At 56.7% G+C, this 26934-nt stretch overlaps 1 protein-coding gene across 4 annotated transcripts in view; it reads left to right on the top strand.

The window, feature by feature from the left end:
* Positions 1–26934, top strand: part of EFR3B (EFR3 homolog B) — a 39305-nt gene that overhangs the window by 6833 nt on the left and 5538 nt on the right. For 2 of the 4 annotated variants that reach the window (XM_075086432.1, XM_075086433.1), the window contains exons 2-14: positions 5414–5490; positions 6551–6678; positions 10324–10474; positions 16025–16146; positions 18170–18319; positions 19582–19716; positions 20072–20150; positions 21632–21767; positions 22293–22454; positions 23076–23187; positions 25056–25107; positions 25329–25501; positions 26088–26163. In XM_075086432.1, the coding sequence (XP_074942533.1) occupies positions 5414–5490; positions 6551–6678; positions 10324–10474; positions 16025–16146; positions 18170–18319; positions 19582–19716; positions 20072–20150; positions 21632–21767; positions 22293–22454; positions 23076–23187; positions 25056–25107; positions 25329–25501; positions 26088–26163 (1553 nt within the window). Of the gene's footprint in view, positions 1–2085; positions 2209–5413; positions 5491–6550; positions 6679–10323; positions 10475–16024; positions 16147–18169; positions 18320–19581; positions 19717–20071; positions 20151–21631; positions 21768–22292; positions 22455–23075; positions 23188–25055; positions 25108–25328; positions 25502–26087; positions 26164–26934 lie in introns of those variants that run through there. The other 2 variants (XM_075086430.1, XM_075086431.1) reach the window with 2 other exon arrangements.

The raw sequence follows: 26934 nt of genomic DNA, 5'->3' as shown, positions 1-26934 counted from the left end.
GCTGCTGTTGCCTCCCCCTGCCAGGGCATGGGCACCTTGCTGTCCTCACCCCATTCCCTCCACAGCACGCTGCAAGGAGCGTGTTGGGCCACAGTTTTAATTGGTGCCCAGTGCATTTGGCTCTCTTAAATGCAATTAGAGAGATTTACTGGCTTGCTTTACAGCTCTGCCGGCCTGCGGAGTTGTGCTGATTTACATCAGGATCTGCCCTGGCTCTGTGGGGGTGCAGAGGCAAATGGAGGCTGGCTGGTGCAGAAGCTGGATTTTAACGTAGGTTTTTCTGCCTCTTAAATTGGTGACGGAAGCTCAGAGGAGCACCTGCGCGAGCCTTTCCCTCGGGGGAGCTCTCAGCCACGCTCGCTTATGGCTATCAGCTTTCCACTTGGAACAGCTTTCGGGGAGGAGGGGGAGCTGCAAGTTGTGCCTTACCTCTCCCCCATCCCTCACGGTACCGAGCCTGTCCCTGCTCCCTGCCAGCATCACTTGTTTCTTGCCTTCCCTGATATTTTCCCCTCACCTCCCACGGGCTGGGGCTTCTCGCTCCATCCCTCTGCCCACCCTGGAGTGGGTGGAAAATAGGACTAAGGGGTCTCTGGGCCAACTTGAATATTGCTCAGTGAGATTTCCGATGCGTCGCAGGGAGATTTCATCCTTTTCCTCGGGCAGGCTCGCCCACCGGGTGCCAAAGTCCCGAGAGAGTCAGTGGATGGGTATGAAGGAGACTCACATCAGCTGAGATGAGATCAAAATGAGATTTTGCTAAGCGGATTAGGGAAAGGGCTCTGGTTTGGTGCAGGGCTCAGCAGAAGACAACGCTGGGCTGCTGGTAACCCCCCCCCCCCACCTTCAGGCTGGTGTTTTTGCTTTGGGTTAAGAGTGACCTTCATGGGATATTAGGTTCAATGAGGGCTTTTGCGTGATTTAATTAAGATTTATTTGCAATCAGTTGGAGTGCCCTTATTAAGTGAATTCCAGGCCTCAAATAATATGGCCATAAGGTTTTCCAGCCGTGCTTATTGCCAGGATGCCATTAAAAAGGGGACAGGGGAGGGGATTAATGAGGAAAGGCTTATGGTCAGAGCACTGGTGGGAGAGCGTGTGGTTGTGCTGGGAGGTGAGCTGGGCCTGTGTCCCGTTCTCAGCTGGCCGTACTCAGTCCCAAAAACCCCAGTTACAGCTGGTAGCAGTGAAACCCCCTCCTGGAAACACATGCAATGAGTTTACCTGGAAGCCTCGGGGCTCAAGCCAGCATTGGAGCAGCTAAGTGGGGGTTCTGCTAGCAAGCCACAGTCACTGGGACTGAAAGACTATAATTATCCCCAATTAGATCGACTTTCTCGGAGCTGAACTATTAAAGCAAAAGACCCTTTTAGCTCGCTTTGCCCCCCGGCGAGAGCACAGATGTGACCTGCCATGTCTGCGAGTGGCGGTGAAGAGCCCGATAAATGCCACGGGGGTGCCGCAGGCGGGTGCAAGACGGGGGTGACACACGTGTCATGGGTAGCTGCGGGAGCCGATGCTGCTCCCGACTTTCCCACCTTATTCCCTCCACAGGGAAACGGGTTGAGTCATGTTTTTCCATGCCTCAATTTACCTGACCTTTAAGAAAATCCATGTCCTTGGTTCCCACAGCAGCAGGCTGCCAGCAGGAGGAGAGCGTGACGCACCGCGCGGGCCTGTGCTCGCGTGTCTGTCGCATTCCTGGATGCTGTTTTGGGGTCAGCTCCGACCTGCTGAGCCTTCCCCCTTGTTAGCGCTGCCTGCAAACGAGCGATGCTTCATGTGCCGAACCAGAGAGCTTTGGGCTCGAGGGACCTTGAAAAACCGCCCCCGTTCCCCACCCTCTGGGGCCCTCCGAAATGCCCAGCTCCCCGGCCGCCCCCGCGTACCGGTGAGGTGCCGGCAGAGCAAAGCCAGCGCCGTTCCCAGCTGCCATCGGAGCTGCCTCGGTGACTCAGCAGCCGTGCTGAAAGCTCCCTTATTTATTTAAACGGCTGCTCCCGCTCGCTCGGCTGAGCATCCCCTGCAGCGATGCTGCCGCTGGGCCGGCCGCCGCTCGGTGAGGAGGAGAGCGATACCCGGCACCCTGAGCCCCCCGGTTTGCTCCGGAGACGATGGCTTTGACTACCTGGGCTCTCGGCCCCGCGCTGCGGCTCTGTGCCGCCGGCCCTGCCTGCTCCTGGGAGATGCTGCACGTGGCCGGAGCAGGTACCTTCCCCCCCCGCTTTGCTTTTCCCCAGTTGCTGGGTTGGATCTCCTGGGAGGGGGAAGCCAGTCTGGCTGCTGGTGACCTTCAGCGTCATCCTTCTATTTTTTAAATACCTTGTGCCAGCCTGGGCTGGAGGAATGCGTTGCGGCTGCGGGGTTTTGTCCTCACGGGGAGGGACGCCGCCGGTCGGTGCCTTGCTCGGGGCTGGAGCTGTGGCTGCAGGGCTGGTGCAGGGGCACGAGGTGCCTGGGGTCAGTGTGGTGGGTGCTAAAGGAAACCAGTGTTTGGAAGAAGAAATGTCTGTCACCCTTGTCAGGTGGCCTGGCTGGGGGGGTGTCGTTGCTAGCCCCAGCGTTAGGGTTTGGTGCTGTGAGGGTCTGGGGGGCTCCCATATGGACCAAGCACAGGGCTGATTTCAGCCCTGGCATCAGGACCAGACTTGGGTTTGTTGCTTTCTGGAGAGCCCTTGGCAGGGGGAAGTAAAACAAAGGAAAATCTTCCTCTTTCCTCCAGGTCTGTGTCATTTTTACTCTGCTTTTTTAAGTATTTATGGTCTCCCTGCCTGTGCCTGTCTGGGCTGGGCAAAACCGAGAGAAGGTTTGGGGAAGGAAAGTTTGTTTTGGTTTCCTGCAAGCAGAGTAAGCGAGACCCTTTCAGTGCCCTGCTGCAGGGAGCTCAGCCCTTTTACTAGGCATCAAAGAGTCTCAGCTGGAGGCACTGCTCTGTAGGAAGCCCTGTCCTTCTGCTGGGCCACGGTGGGATCCTGCCCTGATGTGCTGACGTGACTTTGGGTTGAGCAACGTTCTTGCTTTCCCTGTCTGGGCTGTGCTCGTGCCCTCCTGCCGTGGGACCGATGGGTCGCCCAGGTCCCCTCTCCTGGCAGGTGCCCCGGGTCTTCGCCTCTCTCCCGCTGCTCCTTTCTTTAGGTGAGGCCTTAAAAATCTCCTACTTCTGGAAGAAGAGGTCATGTTAGGTGAGAGGGAAGGCGTTAGATTTAATTATGCAATTATTATTGATGGGATCCGTGCTGTGTCTGCTCTTCAGCTTCATTCATCAGGATGAGGGTGGTGGATTGGGAGCGCGGACCTTTGCTCCTCTCCCAGGCCTAGGAATGTGCATTAATCCTGAAAATACTCTAAAGTCCCATTTCTGGAGGTGAGATGATTACTGAGGAGCTGCAGGAGGCGGAGGGGACCTGGCTCCTTGGCTAATGGGATCGCTTCGGGGGGAGCTCTCCAGCTGCTTTGCAGGGAGAGCTCGTGGCCCATGCTGAGGCACCGGCAAGGTGAGACAAGTCACGCTGCCTCGGCCGTCCCAGGCGAGGGGAATTTATTAAGAGGATTCAGGAGATCATCAGATGAGAGTCAAACGAGAATTTATTAAGAGGCCAGATTAAAGGTACTTTGCAAAAAGAGCAAAATCGATCGAAGGCAGCTGAGAAGGGAGGAGGGAGAGCTGCAGGCGGGAGACTCAGAAATGAACTATCAGATAGCGGGAAGGTGTAGAGGGGTTTGCAGGGAGGGCACAAGAGGTGGAAGGAGCTCTTTGCCGCGGCAGCATTGCCCGGCGTGGGGACCCCAAAGGGGACCCCAAAGCAAGCGGCAGCCTCCCCTGCGCGGGCGCCCGCCGTCGGAGGCGAGGCGCTCAGGAAGCGAGCGAGCACGTTGCAGGAAGCGAGCGGTGCCAGCGCCGGGAGCTGGCGCGAGCCGGCGTGAGCTCATGCGTTCCAGCGGGAGCGGTCGCCAGCTCCCGCCGGCGCGGCCTTTGTCCCCCCAGCTTCTGCTTCTCGGCAGCCGTTGCCAAAAAGCAGCCCCGAATTACTCACGCTTCCCCGGGCTCAAAAAGGCGGGTGCTGACACGGGTCTCCTCCGTGGGGTGCAGCGTCCGAGTGACGCCAGGCCCTGGGGAAAAAATGCATTGTGCTGGAGCAGGGGGATCCTGGCGTGCGAAGCCCTCCGAGAGGCACCGGGGAGGGTAGCGTGAGCAGCAATCCTTTTTTTCTTGTTTTTCCCTCTTTTTTTTTTAAAAATAAACACAACTGCTGATATGCATCAGCAGCCGGGAGGCAGGGCGGTGCTGGTACAGCTTTACGCAGGGGAATGTATCAGGGTGGTGGTGCCCACTGATGCTGAACTCCGGCGCATGTGGAAGCACGATGGATGCTCGAGAGCCTGCCTGGACCACCGACCATCCCCGAGCCGAAGACGGGGGCATCCCTGGCTGCTGCGGGGAGTGTGCTGCGGCCCTGAGAAACAGGATATGGCACAGGGAGAAATATCCAGGTTGCAAACAATCCCTGCCTCCCTCGGCAGCTCCCTGACAGCGGAGCGGGGGATGGCAGCCACTTTTGGGATATTTGGTGGTTAGGGCTAACTGCTTTGCTCTGAGTTGGGATGAGGCTGATGCGCGCAATTCACTGGCCTGCGGAGTTGCTGCTGCAAGGGGTTTTGGCCCTCGGAGAGGCTGCGCGGGGCACGGCTCGTGCATCAGAGACAGCTGCTCTCGTGTCTGAGGCCCCTCAAAAAGTGGGGCTGGGTATGGTTGAGTCAGTGTCCTGCGAAACACGGGTCACTTTGTGCCTCCCTCAGGGGAGAGCGACGGCGGTCCAGCAGCCCAAAGGTAGGGGGGCAGTCAGAGGTGTTTGGTGTTTCTCAGCAGCTCAGCTTTGGAGCTGCAAAGAGGAAAAGGCATTTTCCTTTCATAGCCTTCATAAGATGCTCTCTTTTTCTGTCCTGCTGTCTCTCGCAGCCTGTGCTCTCTTGCTGGCCGCTGGCTCCCTGGGGAGCACAGGGCAGGGTGCGAGTAGTGTGTCCTCGGGTGAGCGGTTAGAGGAAAGAGCTCTTGGTCTGAGGATCCGCAAAAGAGGATCTTGTGAAATAGAGAGGCACAGGTTTAGGGGAACTTTGGAGGTCTTGGTCTCTGGGGACTGCTTTCTTGGGTGAGAAAAGCAGATAACCCTGCAGTCCTGTGTCAAGTGATGCTGGTCACCAGCCAATTCCCTGCCTCTCAGCTGCGGTTTTCTTCCCTTGTTTTTTCTGGCTGCAAAACTCTGAGATGTCATCAGCTTGGTGCCCTGTCCTCTTCCTGGGCTTCCCTACTGAATCCAAGGCTATGTTTTCTACCAAAGGCACCTCCACACAGGGGTCTGCCCTGGAGCTGGGGATTTTATCCCTGCTGTGAGCGGCCCTGTCTCTTCTCTTCCAGGTGTGTGCGGCTGCTGCGGCGCCCTGCGTCCCCGCTACAAAAGACTTGTCGACAACATCTTCCCTGAGGACCCAGAGGTAAACGAGGTGCTGCTTCACGCACTGAAGCTCTGCTGCTTGGTTTGCAGGGACGCAGTGTCACCTGCCCAGGAACAGCTCCTGGGAGGTGGGCGATGCTTTGACTCCATAAGACCGTACCTGGAGGGTTGGATTTTCCTTCAAAGCCTGTTTGTGAGCAGAAATACAGAAGCAGCTCCTCCAGCCACGCCGGCCTGGAGGGACAGGCTTCCTTTCCCAAAGGTGCCAGGCAGATGCACCATCCGAGGACAGATGGATGGCAGGATGGGGACTGGACCTGAAGGCGTACCTCCTTCTCTTTGCAGGACAGGGAAAGCAGCTTCTAAGAGTGGGGGTTTCTTGGGTCCTCGGCCAGATTTTCAAGCTCAAAAGCTCCTTGTGCTTCCAGGATGCGGGGAAGCTGGTGCCCTGCTTGCTGCCTTGCTGAACCGGGGATGGGGGATGCCCTGCCAGCTGCGCCTGGAGCATCCCACCTCTGGCCTCTCTGTCTCCTTTTCAGAGCCAAGATGCAAAGGCAGTGGAAGAGCTGCTTGCAGTGGGGGGCAGTGGGGCTGGGATTACCCGGGGAGGTGGTGAGTGCCTGTTTTTTCATGGCACCGGCAACAAAACTGAACAAGAGAGGAGGTGCTGCTGAGCCATGCGGAGAGGAAGAAGCACCGCAGTTGTCCACGCTGCGGGGGATTGGGGCTGGCAGCTTGTCACACTGGTGTTGTTTGGCCTCAGCAGCCTGGAGGTGTCGATGTCCCTGTCCGTCCCTGTCCATCGTGGCGCTGGGACGTAGCTAGGGGTTGGCAGACAGTTCTTGTGTTCACGGTGTGGGGTGCTCGATGGAGACTTGCACTGGGGTCACCCCTGGCTGTGGTACATCAGAGAGTCCTCAGCTGAAGGAAAATGCAATCCTCCTTTGCCTTCCATGGTGTATAAGGTGTGGGGAAGTGCTGGGATGGGACCGGCGTGCTCCAGACCTCTGGCATCTCTGCCAAGGTTTGCTGCAGAGATGCTCCTGATGTTTGCTGGGTCTGGGTGTGAGGCTGTGACCCCCTGCTCTGCTCTCTTTCAGGATGGGCTGGTGAAGACCAACATGGAGAAGCTGACATTTTACGCCCTGTCTGCCCCAGAGAAGCTGGATCGCATCGGTGCCTACCTCTCCGAGCGGCTCATCCGAGATGTGAGCCGGCACCGATATGGGTAAGGGCTGGGAGGCTGAATCGGCCGCCCCAGTGATTGGCATAACGATGGGCCGCTAGACAGTAGAGGGGGTTCAGGCGAGGGGGAGGATGTGTGGGGTACGCAGCTCCTATGTGTTTCAAGGTGCCCTGAAGCTATAAGCACGCAGCAGGGAGGCCAGAGCATGCTCTGCCTCCGAAAGTGAGACGTGGGAGCACACAGGGATGTGCAAACTCCTTGCAAAGTTGCAAGGGACTAGGCAAGCTGGCAGCCATGTAGTGCTTCCCTGGCATCATGCTGTCCATCCTTGAGGAGATTGCATGGGTGTGGCGTTTGTCCCCAGCAGCAGGACTGCCATCATCCCTCCGGGCCGTCATCAGGAGCCTGTGGCACCCTCCTGGCCTTTCAAAGCCCACAGTGGCTCTTCCAGAGCCAGGTGGGAGTCTGGCTAGGTGTGGGCAAGCAGCTAAACAGGGTGGCCCTGGCTGCAGCTTGCTGGGGGCTATTCAGGACAAGCTTGGGTGTGTCGCACGCCATGCAACTCTCTATCGAGCTATGGTGACGTGGCACAAGAGGGAGTAAGGATGAGCGGCAGCACGCCGACGCTTTTCCAGAGAGCACGTGATGGGGATGCATTGCGCTGGATGAGGATTGCTGTGTTTGCTCTCTCCGGTTCACCTGCGTGGTCCTGCTGGGCCCCGTTCCCTTTGTCTTCCCTTCCCGCGTCGCTTCCAGCAAAGTTTTGCCGTGTTTACTGCAACAAGAGCAGTGCCCGCCTGGAAATAGCTGACTGCCCTGATTAGAACTGCTGGGGGAGCACAGGAGGGCTCCTTCCCTTTGAAATAGCTCCTGGATTGATTCGTGTTGTCTCCTGAACAAAGCCGCGGCAGACAAACACGGCTCAGCTTTGTGGTGCGAACTTCAGCCTGCCTTTTATCCTGGGGGAAGAGAAGCCAGCAGCCTGCCTAAGAAGTGTTAAAGTTGGAAAACCTTCAAAGCCTCATCCGCATCACCCATCATCGGGAGTGACAGGACATTCAAAGCTCTGCCTGATGTTCTGTGGTTAAGCGGCTGTTAACAGGCTCTGCTTGCTATGTTGGGAAAAGAAAGGATTTCAAAGATTTTTGACATCTAATGACAAGCCTTGGCGGGTGGAGGGGGCTAAAATATTCCTTCCTCCACCGCCTGTGCATGTAGGCACGTAATTGGGTTGGAGCACTAGCTAATTTTCAGAGTCTAACTTTGAAATGCCTGAAATGGGTTTGGATCAACCTTTTGTAGGTCGGCGTTGGCTGGAGCAGCAGGGCTCGCCCCGCTGCAGGCACTGCAGCCGGGCTTTGAAAGAGCAGCCGAGCACATGGGTGACTCTCCTGCATGAGAGACGAAGGCAGCCTCGATGTCAGGCCTGTTGGGCGTCACCTTTTTGTTACCTTTAATGCTAAAAGGAGAAAGTGTTCTTGTTTGAGTTTGCGGCAATGCAACCCACCATCTGTAAGAGGGTGGTTGGACGAGGTCGGACGTGAGAGCTCCGCAAGTGTCCCGTTTCCCTCTTGGTGGCCTGTGGCCGGTTGTCCCCAACAGAGAAGCCATGCTGTTGCAATAATACTGGGCACAGAATGTTGTTTCCAACCTTGTTTCCCATGAGAGAGAGTTTGATGCTTCATGTTGGTTGTCGGTCACCTCTTCATACCTTTTTTTTTCCCTCTGGGCCAGTTTCAGCCCAGTTTGACAGATGGGTAGGAGCCTTACAGGTCCAAGAATAGCTGGCTGCTTGTTTTCACGGTACCTGGAAGAGCTGTAAAGGTGTCAGAAGGACAGGCTGCAGTGTGAGCTCAACCACGCTACAAGACACCAGAGAATCTACTCAAGGCTGGAGCCAGATTTCAACAGTTCTGGGGCCTCAGGAGAAGGGGATCAGTCTTGCTGTGTTTTACCAAGCTGGAAGCCCAGCGTTTATCAGACACCACCTCTTCCCCAAGAGGGCCGTTCCCCTCCCCAGCTGCCCTTTAACGTCCCGGCAGGGCTGGCACCGGGAGGTGGGCGGCTCCCGCCCGCCCCGGTGCTTTCGGGTGTCCCTCTCGCAGCACGAGCTGGTGGCTGCTGCGTGCCACCCAGGCTGCGAATCCAGCCGGGCAAGGAGCTGGATCGAAAAAATGGAGGTTAAAGGAGAAATTGTGCTTGATATAAAGAGATCTGGGCTTGTCGCCTCCTGCCTCCTTGGCTGTGGCAGATCTCTGGGCTTGATGTGAGCTGCCGTGGTGCAAAGATTCACACCTTCGCAGAGAGCAGGAGTCAAAGGGAGGGGGTAAGGGACTGGAAAGTTTTACTCCCAGCATCCCGGTACCGGGTCTGTGTCAGGTGTTTGGGTACCTCAGAGGTCCTGCCAGAAGAGCTGGAGCTGTGAGACTCGGTGCAATCACCATTTAGTTTTTTTTTCCTGTGTTTTGGATAACTCCAGCTGGAATAAATGTCTGCTCAGAGCGGTCAGAGGTTGGGGTTTGCTTCTTCGCTGGGCTTTATGCACACAGTGGGCGACCAACAACTGGAGGTCAGCGTGGTCATCGCACAAGGAGCCCATCCAGGGGCTCCGGCCACCGCGTTGGTGATGAACCAGGCGCCGTTGGTGCAGAGGGTGTCGCAGGACCAGCCAGAGCCGCTCTGAGCAACTGGTCCAATTTGTCTTGGAAACATGAAGCAACACCTGACAAATTCTGCCATCGCAGTATAAGCGTCTGGCCACCTCCGTAATGGGCACCCGATCGAGATTCATCACTGGGAACAAGGGCTTCCAGCTTCCTCTCAGAGGCAGCAGCGTTGCAGGACGGGTTTAATAAATAGCCTTGAAGATACGCCGTAGCAGCCTGCACTGAACCCAGCTGCCAGAGGGTGGTCTGTGGGTGAGCTCAGCCTGGTCGGGAGCGATGGTGAAGGGATATGCTGTGCTCAGGGAGGGCCCCTGCATGGCCCAAGGACCTGTCACGGATACGTCCCATCTTGCTGCTGTATCTGAACCGTGCTCTGGGCTTCCCCTGCCTCCGTTCAGCGCATAGAGCCGAGACTGAGTGACCGAGCCCCGTCCCCGGAGGAGGGATGGGGACCAAAGTAGTCCTGGTGTGGGCGATGCTGTATCCTGGTCTGTGCACTGCTGGAGGAAACCCTGCCCACCCCGGGAACTTCTGGGGTGTTGTGACTATGCTTTGCAGGGCTCCTTTATTGCGTATTTAAGCACAGCTTTTCTGGAGCACATCAGTCTAATTCTGTGTTCTCGTCCTGTCCCTCCTCCCTGGCCGGGACCAGCTGGGTCTGCGAGAAGGGCTGCGTTGGGCACTGAGCCTGCCCTGTGCAAAGCCCAGTGCTCCCTCATGGGATATAAAGACCATTTCAGGGCAAGGGAAGCCCACGAGCAGTGTGGGGGGAGATCTTGGGTGTTGCTGGCAGCATTGGTCCTGGGGCAGCTGGGTCTTTGCTAGGAGGAGAGATGCTGGGAACAGCCAACACCATCTAAAAATATCCCAAGGGTATTTTGGGTGTTAAATTTTTCTCCTCGGCTTGGCCAGGGCAGGAGGCTGGCATTTTGCTGGTGAGCACCCGGGTGGTTTGGGAGGGGGATGGCCACGGGCCCGTGCTGCTGTTCAGGGAGTGACCCTGGCCTCTGCCCGCTCCCAGGTACGTCTGCATTGCCATGGAGGCCTTGGACCAGCTCCTCATGGCCTGCCACTGCCAGAGCATCAACCTCTTTGTGGAGAGCTTCCTGAAGATGGTGGCAAAGCTGCTGGAGTCGGAGAAGCCCAACCTGCAGATCCTGGGGACCAACTCGGTGAGTAGGAGTGCAGCGGGACGTGGCAGCACCCGCGTCTCTGCGCAGTGCCAGGGCAGCAAACCTTGTTGGGAAAGGATGGGCGGAGGCCACAGGGGAGGATTTATGGTGTCCCCTCTCACGTGTCCTGCCACGTGTGAGGCTTCTGAGACCCCAGCTGCGCTGCCCCTGCTGTTTGCTGTCTGTGACCAGTCGTTGGTCTCTGATCTCTGCTGCCATGCCTTCCCGCTCTTGAACTCAGCATTTCCTAAATGAGCCCGAGGACATGGGGGCTGTCAGCGGTTTTGGACAACAGACCAACTGAGGAGGCGATTGATCCCCATGGATTTGAGGTGCTCTTTGTGCTCAGAAAAGGGCTGGCTTAATCAGAGCTGCTGCTTGCAATAAATGGCTTAGCTGGACTGGGGATGTGTCGGTCACAGACATAAAATGAGGGGAAAGGAGAAGCATGGATGAACAAAGGTGACATCCTCCCAGCATCCAAACTGCTGATCCTCGCTGGCAGCCAGCAGCCACTTGTGCATGGCCTTTCTGCTGTTTTTTTACTGGGAACAGTGGGTGTACCTGGCACCTGGGCTTGCGAGGGCTCTACCAGCGCCGGGTAGCTTGGCTTGGACAAGCAGCATGTCCTTACTGCATTTTAAGAGGGAGTTTAGATAGCTGATGATCCCATGGGCAGGAGGGTGGACCGGGTAGATGCTCTCTCGAGTGCCTGGGAAACGCACAGCCAGCTCAGCCCTAAGCTTTAATTCTCTGCCCTGTGTGACGGGGAGAGGGATGGTGTTAATGTTCGTGCTGACGCCTCCCAGACAGGGTAGCACTGCATCCTGCAAGGCTTCTCTCCTCCAGGAGCCGGCACGGTCCCAGATGAGGCACGGGCAGTGGAGCGGAGACCTTTCACACCCCATTCTCCCTCACGGCTAATTGCTCCCAGCTGAAAGCGGTGTGAGCTGCCCATCAGCAAACCTATTAATCCATGGCTCTTGAAGAAGCAGGAGGATTGATCCCTCCATTGAAACCCACTGCCAACAACAGCTTGCCGTGGCGTTTCAGTGCAGTGGTGCCCTGGGAATGCTGCAGGGGTTGCCTGGGAAAGCCCCTTGTAATGGGAGCAGGGCCTCCGGGCAGCACCCACATCCCTCTGCCCAAGGGTGGCCCAAGCTCCATGGGAGTCCGGAGAGGTACTACTTGCTGTCCAAGCTTCTTGAGGTGTGCTGGAGCTGCCTGGATCCATCCCAGTGGCAAGCAGCTGGGTCTCTTGCTAAGAAAACACCCTATGTTGTAGTGCAGCCCTGCCTGGAAACGCATGCAATATCCCCTTGTCCAACCCCCGAGCTGTTTGGGAAATGCAGGGGTTGTCCCAGGGTCCAGAGGGACCTGGGGTAGAGGTAGGGTTTAAAGTTGAGCTCAGCCATCATCTCCCTCTCCCTCCGTGGCCACTCTCTGGACACTCCTCGGGTGCTTGGAGGGTGCCCAAGCGGAGCCCTGCATCAGAGGGGCTGCCGGCACGGGGCATGGAGCTGAGCCTCAACGGGAGCTGCCGGCGTGGAGCCGGGGAGGGGACAGCCCACGCCGCGGGGGCTCACAGTGAGGCTTCAGCAAACCAGCCCCAACACAGACATCATCGAGTGCGAGGCATCGGGTCAAGGCAAGACAGAGCCCTGCCTCTTGTTTCCAGGCGGTGCGGAGCAAACCTCCCGTGTTCAGGCACCCGCGGAGAGGAGAGGTGGTCCTGGACCACGGGTAGGTGTTTCCTTAGCGCTGCTGTCACTGCGGTCGGGAATCAGTAGCGGGTGTTTTAATGAGGGGTCCAGGTCAGAAATGATGGTTTAGTGCTGCTTTTTTTTTTTTTTGCCTTCTCAAGCGTGGCGGCATTCAGAGGGCAAATAGCACAGAAAACTTGTGGGCTTTTATAGAAGAGTGAGTAATGATAATGAGACACTTCTTCCTATATCTGCTAATGAGGAATATGCCTCAGGCTCATGCTTAATTAGAGGGTGCTGTCTCAAGCAATCTTCACAATAACGGAGCTGATGGCAAAGGCGGGAGGAGGTTGTTTATAGAAACCTGCTCCGAGTGAGTCATTCTCCGCGGCGTGAAATCTCGCCTGAAACACGTCTCCCTCCTCGCGCAGAGCCAAGGTGTCGCGCTGCAGAGGGGCTGATCCCAGGGACCAGCCCGCCAGGCTCCACGGCTGCAGCGCTGGATGCGTCCCGTGATCACTAGAACCCCATCCTATAATCCCCAGGGTGAACATATGGAGCTGCAGCTTAAATCCACTTTGATTTCTCATCCTTGTTAGGAGGCTGCTGGGCAACCTCCCCGCTTTGGGTAGGAACCATCTAATTTCCAGCTCGATGTCATTCCCGTTTTATTTTGTCTCGAACCAACATTGATCTTTCAGTTAAACAGCTCTTCCCCCATCTTGATTTGCCTCTTCTGATGTATTTATGTCTGATGTATTTATAGGTGGCAGTGTTATCCCTTCCCAGCCGTTTCGCTTCTCCAAGGCAGCCACGCTCCTCGCGTTTCCCCTGCGCTTGCTCCCTGCTCGTCCCAGCCGTGTTTCGGTTGGAGCTCCTCAGCTTCCAGCGCAGGAGCCCCAAGCTTCCCAGCCCCACACCCCTCCAAACCACAGCAGAAAGTGTGTGGCATTTCAGTGCTTTAAATTGTTTTCTCAGTGGATATACAGCATGAAGCTGTAGAGCAGCTTTTCAGCTGGGATGCGGTGCCTGTTAGTGAAAATAAGTCGCTTTCCCTGAAGACTTGATGCCTTCTTTCCTCTTGCTCTCGCTGGGTCGTTTCTGTGTGTCCTGGTGCTGCTTTTCGCCACTGGGCAGTGGGACTGGGGTGGGCATCTCCCGTCATTGCTGCATGGTACAGCACCCTTGTAGGGGCAGCCAACTCTTGGAAAAACACAATAGTCTATGAGCAAGTGGTAGAGTCCTAAAAACGCCCCGTTGCCAGAGCAAGGAGGATTCAAGGCTGTTTTTAATCTGGTTTTGGCTGCTTTTTACAAGTTCTGGCCCTGCTGGAGGCTGCAGGCTGAAAAACAGATGCAGCGAGGGCAGCTGCCTCCAGCTGTTGGCAGATGTGAGCACTGTGCCGCATCCAGTGCCACTGGGCATGGTGGCACGGCGCGGGGACATCTGTCCCCCGAGGACGGAGGCAGGCAGGGGAAGCTGCCCTTGGGGCAGGGAGCTGATGACCCGCAGGCGCTGCTGGCGTGGATGGGTGGGCTGACAATCCCCGGAGCCTCGACAGCTTCAGAGCAAGGACTGCCGATGAGGTGGCCCTGTTTGGTTGCCTGATGGCATGAAATGAGCTGCCGGCCTCCGGCTGGGTGTGGGGTTGATACCTGCAGATACTGGCTGCAGAGTAGCCAGTTCCTTCCTTTATTTCACAACACTTCTTGGCCATGGGACGCTTGGGAGGGCTCTCCCAGAGCTGCCACAGGGAGCCCTGTTACTGCCTCTCGCTCCGCATCCTGCCCTCACCTCCGGTTGCACGTGGAGTTACCATGAGCTTAAAAAAAACCCCCCCACTTTGTGCACTGCCTGGTACAGAGGTTTCTTATATAACAGCCCTGCATTTTTCTGGTGAGTAAGAGGAGTTTATCAGTTGGAGCTGGTCCCTGCACTCTGGGAACAGTTCCTGGCGGGGCTGAGCCGGCTCCTTCGCTTGGACGGAGGCAGCCTTTGCAGCTGACGTTATTAATAGCCCGGCGCAGCGGGTGCATGCTAATCAGCGCCTGGGATGGGCAGGCTGGCTTTGCCAGCTGTGGAGGGGCACCGGCGGGGTGGGCTGTTTGCCTGCTGCTCTCCTGGCTGGGCTGGGTGCCAGAAAATGCAGAAAGCAAGAAGTGAGAAAAGCCTGTGGGTAGGGCTGGGGTAAAGAAGGAGCTCCCGTGCAGCGTGGCATCTCCGGAGCACCCTAAGAAATGCCAGGTGGACAGGTAACCCCTTGGAGGTAGGTTAGGTCTGCCCAGCTGGAAGAGGAACTGGGCAGTCCTGATGCCTTGGCCCGGGACAGCTTGCCCGAGTGATGTGGGATCGCTTGGCGTGACCGCGGAGCCCCGTGCCACGCTGCCGCAAGCAATGGGGCTGCACCAGCATCGGCGCTGCGCCGTGGTCCCACGTCTCTGTCTGGCAGAAGCACGTCTTGCGTATGGTGTGAGCGGGTGCCCGTGGCGGGATATGCCTCGCTCGGAGCAGCGGTAGGTGTGTGCAGCTGAATCCCCCGCCTCTGCTGTCGGGTCAGCGCTGGGATCTTTCCCAAGGGCTCCTTTGTGTCTCTTGGCTGATTTCCGAGCCTGGAGGAGAGCATTTCCAGTGAGCGGCTTCCAAGATTGAGTGCGTGAGCATTGTTGTTCTCCCAGTGTTGCTGGGCAGCTGTTAACAGCTGGGGTGGTTTTGGGGATTGCTCGGACAGGGAGCATCCTCTCCCTTCATCGTGTGCCCATGCAAACAGCCTCAGCTTTCCCGGCGTGCTGAAGCGGGTGCAGCAGGGGAGCACAAAAGCAGCCAGCAGACTTCTCTGCCCAAAATCTTGGCAAGCAGCTGCTTACGCCCTTGCTCCAAGTGGGAGGATAAAGCGCGGGGCCTTGGTGGCACGGTGCTTGCCCCAGGCCAAGGATAAACCTCGTCCGTTCGCAGCGCCCGGCGCTGTTGGGCGGATGCAGGCTGAATGCTCTGTACGTTCCAGCGAGGGGCTGATGCCTTGGTGTTCGTGGCAGCTCTTGTGCTAATGACTTTTTATCTATTTTTCCTTTTTTAAAGCTACCCCGACAACGTGACCGGATGAGTTGATGTTCCCCCTTCCTGCCCGCCCCTTTGTCCCCATCTTTTAATGAATAAGTTTTGTAATTCAGAGGAAGGCTTGGAAGCATATTTATCCTTTCTTCCTCCTTAATTCTCTCCCTGAAAGTTTAAAAGCTAGATCTGTTGGTCAGCTGGCATTTCTGGCCGGCTCCGTGCCTGTCGGTGCGGCCACGCTGGAAGGGAGCGATGGGACCTCGTGCCGCCGGGTGCTGCGGGCGTCGTCTGGGATGTGGTTAAGAACCTGCTTGCGGGTGGTTTCTCCACTGGCATTTCCAAGGCTGTTTTCACCCCTGCAGCAGCATTTGGGAAATGCTGGCCAGGTTTTGTGCCGCCTGGGAGGACGGAAAGAAGCTGGGGGCAAATTTATTTCCTGCTACTAGTGTGTGCTGCATATTCAGGATCGCTGACGCAGAGCCTCGTTGCACCTCTAAATGCCCTTTACAGGGACCACTGGGGTTTGTGGTGCGGTTTGCAGCATCCGCAGCCAGGCCTGGGTGCTGATGAAGCTTGGAGGGACAGTACGATGGCACATTCCCGCTTGGGGACCCCGTGTCCTGGGTGCAGCTGGGCAGCCTGGCTCGTCATCCTGAGCACGTGCTGAGCTGCTGTAGCGAAGAGCCCTGTGTCACGCTGCAGAAACCCACAAATGTTTGCTGGTTTGGAGAAGAATTTTAAGAATATTTTTTGTTATCACGCCCTCTGGGCTGACCCCCTCTTTCTTCTCTCCCAGTTCGTGAAGTTTGCCAACATTGAGGAGGACACCCCATCTTATCACCGCAGCTACGACTTCTTTGTCTCCCGCTTCAGTGAGATGTGCCACTCCAGCCACGATGACCTGGACATCCGGACGAAGTGAGTGCTGCGAGTGGGGTGTCCCTGGCCCCACGGGCTCTGCAAACACATCCTGGGGGGCTTCCCTGCACCTCCAGCCTCTGCCTTTCCTGGAGAAGCACTTGCTTTCGGGGACAGGTTGGATGCAGGCTGTGCATGGATTGATTGCCTCGTGCTGTGATGGGGATGCGCAGTGATTTCTCCAGAGCTGGGCGCATCCAGGCTGCTGTTCTGTACCCTGCCTTATTTTCCAAGCGTTAAACCCTGCTGGCTATATGGGAGGGTGAAACGGGAGCCTAGAAAGCACAGTGCAGCGCACATCCAGCCTCCGTTGCTGTGCGGGATGTTGCGTGCAGTATTACATGCGCGTGAGAGAAGCTGGTTTGCCTTTGCCCTGAGAGCCGGGCCAGCTGTGGTGAGGCATTGGCTCGCTCTGACCACGGCCGATGGCAGGAGAAGGACCAAACGTGCCCTTGAGCTTCCACCTTCTTTTCTTTGGGCAAAATGTGAGCAGGTAACACCTGCAGCCTGCCCGTCACAGGGCTGTCTTAGTGCATCTTTTAAGCATTTCTCACCTTTCCTCCACGGCCCACAGACAGCTGGAGCTCAGAGCAGGAGGCAAGGAGGTGATCCTGGCCTGAAAAGGAAGGATGATGACAATGGGAAGAGGCCCCCCGCTCTTAGCAGAATGAACGTTCACTCAGAAACTGCCTCCTGCAGCCCTGTGGTCCATTATTTTCCATGTTTAAAGGTGGTTACATCTCTCTAGATGGCATCGAGGACTGACTTGCTTTGCTGTGATGGGAAACGTACCCCAGGGGGATTAATTACGATTAAAGCAGACAGATTAGTGTTGTTTACAGCTGCCAAGGCCAGCCCTGTCAGTGGTGTATTTAAAAAGACCCGGTGCCTGAAATGGCCCTGTGAGGCACCGACGGCGTAGCCCCTGCTGTACCAGGGACGAGTTGCCTTGCAGAGGGGCGAACCCCTGAGGTTCACCACTCCTAGCGGAGGCTGGTCTCCGAGGGCCAGGCTCGCCTCCTTTTACTGCTGCAGACTCACAGGTGGTTATTACTCCTTAATAAGGAAATAATGCAGAAGGCTCATTATTTCAGCTTGACCTTCAGGGCACTGGTGACGCTGGCTAAATTGCATTGGAGGCTAGGAGAGAGAAATTCGGCAGCTGCTGTAATTAAAAAGGAGCACGCTGTTTTCCTGGGGCCTTGGTCCTGCTCAATGCTCCTCCCTCAAGAATTGTGTCTCGGTTAGATTATTGCCTTGATTAGATCTGCAAAACACATTAGGGAGACCTCAGAACAGGTTATTTAATGCATTTGTTTCTGCAGATAAGCACATGCTGTCTTTCTCGGGCATTAGCAGTGGGTGTTGAGGGACTGGTTTCAGACCAGCCTGCTGTGTAGGGAGATGTTTATTGATGGCTCTGTTGCTGACTAGAGCAGAGTTAGGATCTTTGGTCCCAGGAGGGGCATGGGTGTCAAAAAGCACCTAGGTTTCCTTAGCACCCAGCATCCCCATTGGCACAGCGCGGCTCTGCGGCTGCTGGGAAAGGGGGAGATGGGAAAACCCTCCATGCACGCTGCAGCTGGGGAGCGGGGACCTCCCAGGTCCAAATTCACAATCCTTTGGAGAGACCAGGCTCGCTGGCGTCACCTCTCCATCTCTGGTAGCATGTGCGGTGGAGATGGGTGGCTGCTGCTTGCCTGGGGGCCTCCCGGGAAAGACGATGGATGGGAGCCGGCTGCTGCTGCCAGGACAATTTTAGCTGGTTCAGAGGCTTTCCCGCTCGCGTGCGTTGGGCTGAGGGAAGCCGCGTCTCTCGGGGATGCGAGGCAGAAGGATTGCCCTGGGGTACGCCAAGCCTGCAGCTGGGAACTGGGGCATTGCCTGCATGAACCCCTCCAGCAGCGCAGACATCAGTGTCCAACTTCTTGTGCAGTTTCACCCATGTATGTATGTGTATGTAAAGGTAAAATAACATATGCTATATAGATACGCAGCATTTTGGTGCCAATTTGTTTCCCAGGATCCGTATGTCCGGCATTAAAGGCCTGCAAGGGGTGGTGAGGAAGACGGTGAATGATGAGCTCCAAGCCAACATCTGGGACCCGCAGCACATGGACAAAATCGTGCCCTCGCTGCTTTTCAACTTGCAGCACGTGGAGGAGGCCGAAAGGTGAGCGCTCGCTGCTGTCATGACCCACCTGCTCCGCCAGCGGCTTCGGGGCCCTGGGGATGCTTTTGAGCAAGGTTTTGCAGGGCAGAGGCATCGCAGGCTGATTTGTGTCTGCAGCTCGTGAAAAATGCACCGAGTGGCCAGAGGGGAAACCCTGCAGTACCTCACTGAAGGATGCCGCAGGTGGCAGGAGCCCTGCGCGTCACCCGGTACCGTGAAGGTTATTGCTGTCTTGGCCACTGCAGGGCACCGTGACTCCTGTGGAGCAGAGCTCTCTGCGCTGTCCCTGCAGCTAAGGCACGCGGTTTGCAAAGGCTCTGAGCTGCCTGTTCAGTGGGATGACCTCTGTGAGGGATTCCTGCCTGAATGCTCCCGCAGCAGCTATTTTAAAGCCAGGCAAGAGGAATCTCAGGAACTGAAGTATGGCCTTGCTCGCTGTCCCTCCATTCTTCTGGCGTAACCCCCCGCTGGCTGCGTGCTTGCCACCAGCCGGGTGGTTAAAGGGGATTTGCTTAGCTGAGAAACACAGAGCAGGGAAGCAGGCATGAATTCCTCCTGGGATTTTCCTTTTGAAGGTTGAGAGAGATGTATCAGCCCTGGGAAGTTGGCTTCTGGCCAGACGCCTTTTCCCTTTTTCTTATAAACTGAAGCATCAAGGTGGAAAAAGCATTCGTAGTGTTTGTGTGATGCCAAACAGCCCGAGTGTGGAAAAAGGGGGTGGATGTCCTCTGGGGTGTGCACGCTCAGGGTGACTTGTGCCAAACCGCGACTGCTTTGCTGTTCTTCCCCCGGGAGGCTGTGTCCACCCTGGAAGGACGTTATGTCCTGCGTCCTCACCAACAAGATCCTTCCCCCTCCAACACTGAGCACCGGCATCCTCCTCCCAGTCCCAGGGACACGGGGGGCCGTCCCTGCTGCCTGGCACAGCCTGGTGCTGCAAGCGGGGCCGTCCTGGCGCGTCCCCCTCCTCTGCAATCCGTGCACCCATGCTGCTCTCCGATCTGGCTCAAATCCAGCAGCGTTTTATCTCTGGGCTCTGCCGGGATGGAGCTACCCTGTCTGCCTGGCAGGGTGACATTTGGCTGCTGCGGGGTGGCCGTGGGCTGTGCGAGGGGTCGCCCACGGCTCTGTGCAGCACGGGGTGCGGGCAGATGCCACGTCCATTTTTGCTCCAAGTCTCCCTGGCCGGGCTCTGTGCCTCTTCTCCCCCACTGCTGCCGCACACTCAGTGCCGCTCTCATCGCCCTCCTCTGCTTTCGCAGCCGCTCCCCCTCCCCGCTGCAAGCCACCGAGAAGGAGAAGGAGAGTCCTACGGAGCTGGCAGAGAGGTGTCTGCGGGAGCTGCTGGGACGAGCCGCGTACGGCAACATCAAGAACGCCATCAAACCCGTCCTCATGTAAGTCGTGCATCCCTTAGTTTTGGCACAAGGGAAACTGAGGCACGGGGAAACAGGTAACGCAGGCCGGAGCTGGGGCGAAGGCGTGGGCTGCTCTGGCTCCCCCCGGCACAGTACTGGAGACGGGGACTGGGTTTTAGGCTCTCATTTTTGGATGCAATGAGGAAGGTGGCATGGGAGAGATACCTGTCGCTGAGGAAAGTCACCCCAGAGAGGAGTTTGTGTCCCTGCCCTCGCCTGCAGCATTTGCTCCCTGCTGCTTCTGGCCATCCCCGGTGCCTGGTGCTGCTTCGCACCTCTGCAGGGTTTGGGGGACAGACAGTTACTTTCCCCTCTGTTTCCGTCTCTTCCCCAGCCATCTGGATAACCACTCGCTCTGGGAGCCGAAGATCTTTGCCACTTGCTGTTTCAGGATCATCATGTACTCGATCCAGGTGGGGAGCTGGCTGGCGGCACCGGCTGGGGACACACGTGCGTGCTCGGGAGCGCCCACGTCTGCCTCCGCGGCTGGGGCTGAGTCAGAGCCGCCGCCGCATTGCCGCATCCCGGCAGCGCCGAGTCCGGGCGCTCGTAATGAGCTCGGCCACCAAGCGTTGCCCCGAAACGGCCTGGAGGCCGGCGCGGCTCGGGGGTACGGCGGCATGGGCTGGGAGCCCCGTGGGTATGCGGGGAAATGGCTGATGGGCGTTAGGTAGCCTGGCTGTGTGCCAGCCCTGCGTGCTTTAGGCTGCTGCTCGTGGAGCTTGTATTTCAGTCCTGGGAGTGATTCCCTCCCTCTCAGCGGAAAGCAAAGGCCTGCTGAATCAGACGGGTAAGCGGCGCGCTGTGTGACATTCCAAAGGAAGCAGTTAGGCTTTGATGGAAAGCTGACTTTTTCCAGATCGCTGCTGTGTAAATCGGCCCAAGTTCCTCATCCCTGCAGAAAAGGAGAGCGGCTGTCTGGGGTGAAACGTGCCCCGGGCAAACCAGGAGATGCAACAGCACCTGCAGCCCAGCATCCCCATTCTTAGACAGAAACCCAGACTGGTGGGGGTTGGAAGGGCCCTCTGGAGCTCATCCCGTCCCACCCCCTGCTTGAGCAGGCACACCCAGAGCAGGGAAACGCTCTAGGGATGCTCTAGACATGGGGATGCTCAGAGACAGACCCTGCCAGGCTCTTCCCTTCTCTCTGGGGACCATGGAAATGCAGTTTAGGTGGACCCCAAAGTGATGGGAAAAGGTCCATCCTTTCTTTTTTCCATGTAGATCTCAATGAAACTCAGTTTGCACGGCTCCCTGCATGCTGTTGGGCATGGTGCTGCCTTCCCACCCTGTTCCCACTCTGCTGGGGCTCTCCCAGACCTGCTGCCCCACTTCACCCCTTTGGGAGTTTGCTTTGCTTTTGGACTCAGCCAAACTCTGCTTGGAGAGCTCTTACAGTGAAAAGCAGATCGCCGCCCCCTGCTCTTGTTTCTTGTTTTTAATCCCATAAACTGCCTAAAACCCTTTACAGCGCTACTAGATTTTATTAAATCCTGTTAATGCATATTGGAGGTGCAAGGTCACAATACCTCAGAAGGACTCTTTTGAAGTATAGACATGTTTGGGAAACCCTGGCAAAAATCAAAGCCCTTCTTCCTGAAATCCCCAAGGAGATTTCCTGGGGTTTGTCACCATTTCCCAAGATCTGTACAGCTCTTTAGATTGTTTTTCCCCTGAAAATTGCTCCAAGCTCTTGCTCAGGCCTGTGAAACAAGCTTCTTCCGGGTGCCTCCTCTTATTTTGCATCTGGAGCTGTCTTGGAAAGAGCTGGGCAAGGACTCAGCACATCTGGGCACGTGCGCAGGATTTGTCCCTGGCAGCCATGTGGGTTACAGGAACGGGCCGTCACCTCATGCATGCAGCACCCGTGCTGACGCTGATGTTCTCCTTCCAGCCACAGCACTCCCATCTCGTGATCCAGCAGCTCCTGGGGCACCTGGATGCCAACAGCAAGAGCGCAGCCACCGTGCGTGCGGGCATCGTGGAGGTCCTTTCGGAGGCAGCGGTGATCGCAGCCTCCGGATCTGTTGGTAAGTGGATAAATTTATCTTCTCCATCCATCCCTTCACCCTTTTATTGTGGTGGGAGAGGTGCCGGAGGTTTGGGCTGGGCTCTGGTCTGTGCCCAGGTGTGAGCTAGTGATGGGGGATCCAGTCTGGAGCATCCAGGGGTGCTGGGGGTTCTGTTCTGTGCCGTTTCAGTGCTCCCAAGCTCAACACCTGTGCCCACATGCAGTGACCTAAGCCTAGAGGGTGAATGCGATGCCTGCTTTTGCCTTCATGGCAGCGGGCAAAGGGATTTTTCGGGGGCTTGCTGTGAATATGCTGGGCTGATGGTGCTCCTGCAACGACATTTCTCTCCTGTCTTGACTGGGTGAACTGGCAGGGCTTAAAAGTCACTGTGTGTCCGGCCAAACTGTTTCTCAACCTGTTTATGGGGTGGTGGGAGGTATAAACCACACTGACCTGGGGGAAACCACAGCTTCCGTCTCCGTGGGGAAAACTGCCGCTCTCCTGAAGCGATGCTCTGCCGTCTCTCCCCTCTTGCCACCCCAGGCCCCACGGTGCTGGAGGTGTTTAACACCCTGCTGAGGCAGCTGCGGCTCAGCATCGACTACGCGCTGACGGGGAGCTACGACTGCGCCGCCGGCGTCAGCACCAAGATCATCAAGGAGCACGAGGAGAGGATGTTCCAGGAGGCCGTCATTAAAACCATAGGTGGGGCATCCTGCGGTGGGCTGTGCCGGGGGGCGGCCCCCTGGGTGGTGGGTTTCTGCCTTGTGCATCTGCAGGATTATCTGGGGTGAAACAAAGTCACCCTCATCCTAAAAGCGGTGATGGGAAGTGAGATTTATCTGTTGGGGCGCCGCTGCAAGCGCGGCGGCGGGTTATCGGCAGGTGGCATTGCAACCCCAGCCATCCCCAGCAGAGCTGCTGTGCGCAGGCAGAGCCCTGTTTTTCCCTGGGTAGGAGATCCTGAGGAAGGGACGGAGAGGAGGGAAGGAGGGCAGGCGTCAGCCTGCTGCAGCTGCTGAGGATGGGGATGCACCGGCCCCAAAAAAGGAAAGGGTAGAGGCAGGGGTGGGCATCTCTCAGCCTCACCCTGCCTGGGCCGGGGCTGCCCCAGCTGGGAGGCATTTTGGTGGGTCTTGATTCACCCTGAAGGTAAAACTGCCTGCGGGTACTGGATCCAGGTGGGCACTGTCCTATCCCAGCCTCGCTAGGAGGGTCCAGCAGCTGGTCTGGAGCAGGGCAGGTGGGCAGACCTCGCGGCACCGGCCACTTCTGGGGGCGGTGGGATGCGCCTCGCACGCTGCCAGCTCGCTCTTGTCCCCGCAGGGTCCTTTGCCAGCACACTGCCCACCTACCAGCAGTCTGAGGTGATGGTCTTCATCATGAACAAGGTGCCGCTACCCTCCTCGCAGCAGTCCATCGAGGCTGGCAAAGCCGGGTGAGAACGGATGCCTCCCTCCCTCCTCTTGCTCCCCCCTGCCCTGCTCTCCCTGCCGCTGTCCCGTGTGCGGTGGTGGGAAGGCTTTGAACGTGGGGTTGGAAGTGCTGGGGAGTTCCTGAAACACATTCCCACCTTGAGGTGGCCTTTGGGGACAGAGTGGGACACGGGCACAGTATCGGAAAGGCTGAGAAATGAGAGCTTCCACTGAAGACCGAGGGAAGCTGAGTGACGTGAGATCCGTGTTCAAAATGCTTTGCTGTCCACTGCAAATGTGATGACAAGGGCCTCTTGCGACACTGGAGCATCAAGGAGAAAAGGTGTTTGCAGGCAGCGGTGCTGCACTTGAACTCAGAAATTCAGCTGTCAGGAGCTCGGTCCTGGGGTGTCATCCAAAACTAGCCAGGAACTAAAAATAACGTTCAGGCGAGTGACTTCAGATGTCTCAGGGCATCGAGGTGGTCGCTGGTGAGTGAGGGCTGCCCATGGCTTTTGGGAAGCTCGTGTATGGCTTCGTGGGACCGGCTGCTCATCGCTGCCTCCCACCGCTGGCGCGTGGCCCCTCTGAGCTGCCTCTGAGCTTTTATTAACACTGAGCTGGAGGTGGTATTTATACCCGGCGGTGGAGGAAGAGAAGGGAGGGAAAACACCCAAACAACATAATCGCTTAAGCAAGTGTGGGAACAGACCATGAGAGCTATTTGGAGTGAGGGTATCGGCGCTGAAACATGTAGGTAAGGAGCAAACAGATTTTCAAGCTATATTTATCTTCAGAGTACGGTCAGGCTCTTCCCACTTGTCTCTGATGGGAGAGAGACTTTGCTGGCTGATAGGAGACACGCTCTGCGTCTCGCTCACATGGGGGTAGTTCCTGACGCCTGCGTTCGATCCCGATTCGCACGGTGGGAGACGCGCTGGGTGCTGGGTGCTGTTCAGCCAGGGCAGCTTTCCTTGCTGCAGGAGCAGCGTCGGGCTCGTAGCCCCAGGATGGCAGTCGCTTCTCAGCGCTAGGCTGGCTGTGCCAGGCTGCTTTGTCACTGCTCCTTTATCAGCTCATGAGCTTCCTCCGGGTGAGTTTTTAAATCTCACCTGACGCTGTGTGAAGGATGGTGCTTGCTCTGGGTGTGCAGGTGAACCAGGGGTTTGCAGAGGAGCTGCAGCCTGCGGTTTGGCTTCCGGGGATGCTGCCATTTGCAGTGTAGCTTAATCCCTGGGCAGAGGGAGGCAGCACAGGCACCTGTTGTGGGTGACGGGACAGCCTGGAAATCCTTTGGGAACTCCCTGTGTCGCCTTCCAGTATAGGGCTAGGAAGGACTGAGTTCAGGCGGTAGAGAATTCAAGATTTCCTCTTTTTTTGCATAAATGCCTCCTCCCGCGTCGCTGAAGTGGAAGCATCGTTCATGGTGTCTTCACAAGAAGTGAGATGGGAGTGAGGAGCAGGGGTACCTTCACGGACAGGAGGGCTTGGGCTTCGTCTTGCCAATTTTCAGCTGCTTAAAAGTGAGGAGCCTGTTCAGAGCTGGTGCCTGGCGTCCCTTGAGAGCTGCTGTGGGATGGGCATGTCCAGAGGGTGCTTCGTCGTCCTGAGCTCAGCTTGTGCCTGCCTGGTGGTGCGAGTGCTGCCCTGCTTCTGGGGACTATGGCAGGATGTATACTTTGAAATTCATCGTTCCTTTAGCAGCCTTTTTCCTGGCTGTTAAATCTGGAGCTCATTTGCTGGAGAACTTTACAGCATGGCTGTTTGTGGTGGTGACTCTTGGGAAGCTGGTCCTGCCCTTCCTGAGGCTTTTCCGTCCTTTGGGTATGGGACAAAACGGCTGTTTTGTTTTCACTTGGATTTTACCATTTGTTTCTTCTCTCCGTGACAGGGAGAACCGGAATCGGCTGACACAGATAATGCTTCTCAAGTCCCTCCTCCAGGTATGAGCATGTCACCATCCCTGCAGGGGTGTCCAGCCCCCATGAGACATGTGGGGTCCCCAGCTGCTGGCATGGGGGTGCTGAACTCGGGGACCCTCTCCCCCAGAGTGGTTTAGGAAGAGCTCAAGCTGTACTTGCTTGCGTCCCCGCTTTCTTGGTGTGCTTTAACCCCCCTCAAGTGACACTGTCATGTTGCCTCCCTTTTCCTTTGGTGCTTGCAGGTCTCTGTAGGCTTCCAGTGCAGTAACATGCTCACGGCGCTTCCCAGCGCCTTCCTGGATAGGCTGCTCTCTGCAGCTCTCATGGAGGATGCTGAGATCCGCCTCTTTGTCCTGGAGATTCTCATCAGCTTCATCGATCGCCACGGGAACCGGCAGAAGTTCTCCACCATCAGGTATGTCCCGGGGACCCCCTGATAGGGCTGGGACCTGCAGACCCTGCAGAGCAGGCTTGGGTTGGGGAGATCTGCTGGGCTGGGAGCGCTGGCAGGATTATTAATAAATCTGGTCCCAGTTCTGGGGTGGTTTAATGCTGGAGATCAGTGGTCTGCTAAAAGGCAGATGGGTGGTCCCAGGAGGATGCGCAGGAGCAATAACCTCCTTGAGTGGGTTCATCGACTGCATTGCATCCCCATGGATAGGCCTGCTGGGCACTGGGGTTGTCCGTGCTGTGTTACCTTGGAAGAAGGTGACTGTAATCCCAGACAGAAACATCTGCATGGGTTTTGCTGTGGTCCTGCTAATCCACTTTGCTTGCACTCTTCTTTGTCAGCTTGCCAACTTTCCTGAGCGCCACTGCCTTGAAATGCTGTAGTAATTTGGCTTGGTACTCTTGAATATCTGAATTGTTGAGATGCGTTTTAAAAGCCACCTTTAGCTTACCCCACTCCGTTCCTGGCCAGCAGCTCTGCAGGCATGCGGGAATCGCACCTCCTCCCTCCAGTGTCTGAGTTTTCCCTTCCCTTTGGCCTTTCCCTGCAGCACCATCAGCGACATCTCAGTCCTGAAGCTGAAAGTGGACAAATGCTCGCGCCAAGATACCGTCTTCATGAAGAAGGTAGTGCCAGGGTCTGGGTCAAGCTATCCTCGTCTAGACCGGTGTAAGGGCTGTGTGTCTGTTCCCCCAAGTCACACTGAGCCATGGGGGGTCCTGCGATGCCTCCAAACCTGGGCAAGGCCCTGGGAAGACCCAGTGGGATTCAACCTCCATCAGCGCTTCATGCGCCGGCCTTTCTAGACACCTAAATCTGCTATTTGCCCTAAGGAATGCGTACCCCAGGACACGCGGGTATCCCAAAAGCTATTTATCAAGTGGCTTTTGAAGTTGCCTGATTATTTTATTTATTTAATGATTTATTTCAATTCCCCCCATCCCCTTAACACATTTTCAGGGGTGGGGCAAACCCCTCTGGAGCTAATTTGAGATCAAGAGAGGATCAGTTTATTACCTTGTGGACACCAGGGAGCAGCAATGCAGCCCCTGAACCGAAAACCATGGCAGAGCTGTGTTTCCCTTGCACCAGCGTGTGCCCTCCTCTGTCCTGTGCCTCACTGTCACGCAGTGTGTCTCAGGGATTTATTTCTCTGTGTGATCTGAGCTGCGAGTTCTATAATGCTGCAGCAGAGGCATCCTTTCCCGGGGCTCGGTGCTGTGAGTGCTGTTTGCCTGCCCTGGGCTCTGCTCTTGGATCTGCCGGTGCTTTTTCCCCGTCAGGGTCCAGCATTGAATGGTGAAACACCACCTGATAGTCACAGCTCCTTCTCCCTGGGCTTTCTTCATTTGCTTGGTGAACAGAGGAGCTCTGCTCCCTCCTGCATGGATGGAGGC

Source organism: Phalacrocorax aristotelis, chromosome 3 (genome assembly GCF_949628215.1).
Source record: "Phalacrocorax aristotelis chromosome 3, bGulAri2.1, whole genome shotgun sequence".
In the NCBI taxonomy this organism is placed as follows: Eukaryota; Metazoa; Chordata; class Aves; order Suliformes; family Phalacrocoracidae; genus Phalacrocorax; species Phalacrocorax aristotelis.
Note: the sequence above shows the minus strand (reverse complement) of the source record. Positions and strands in the feature narration are given on the sequence as shown.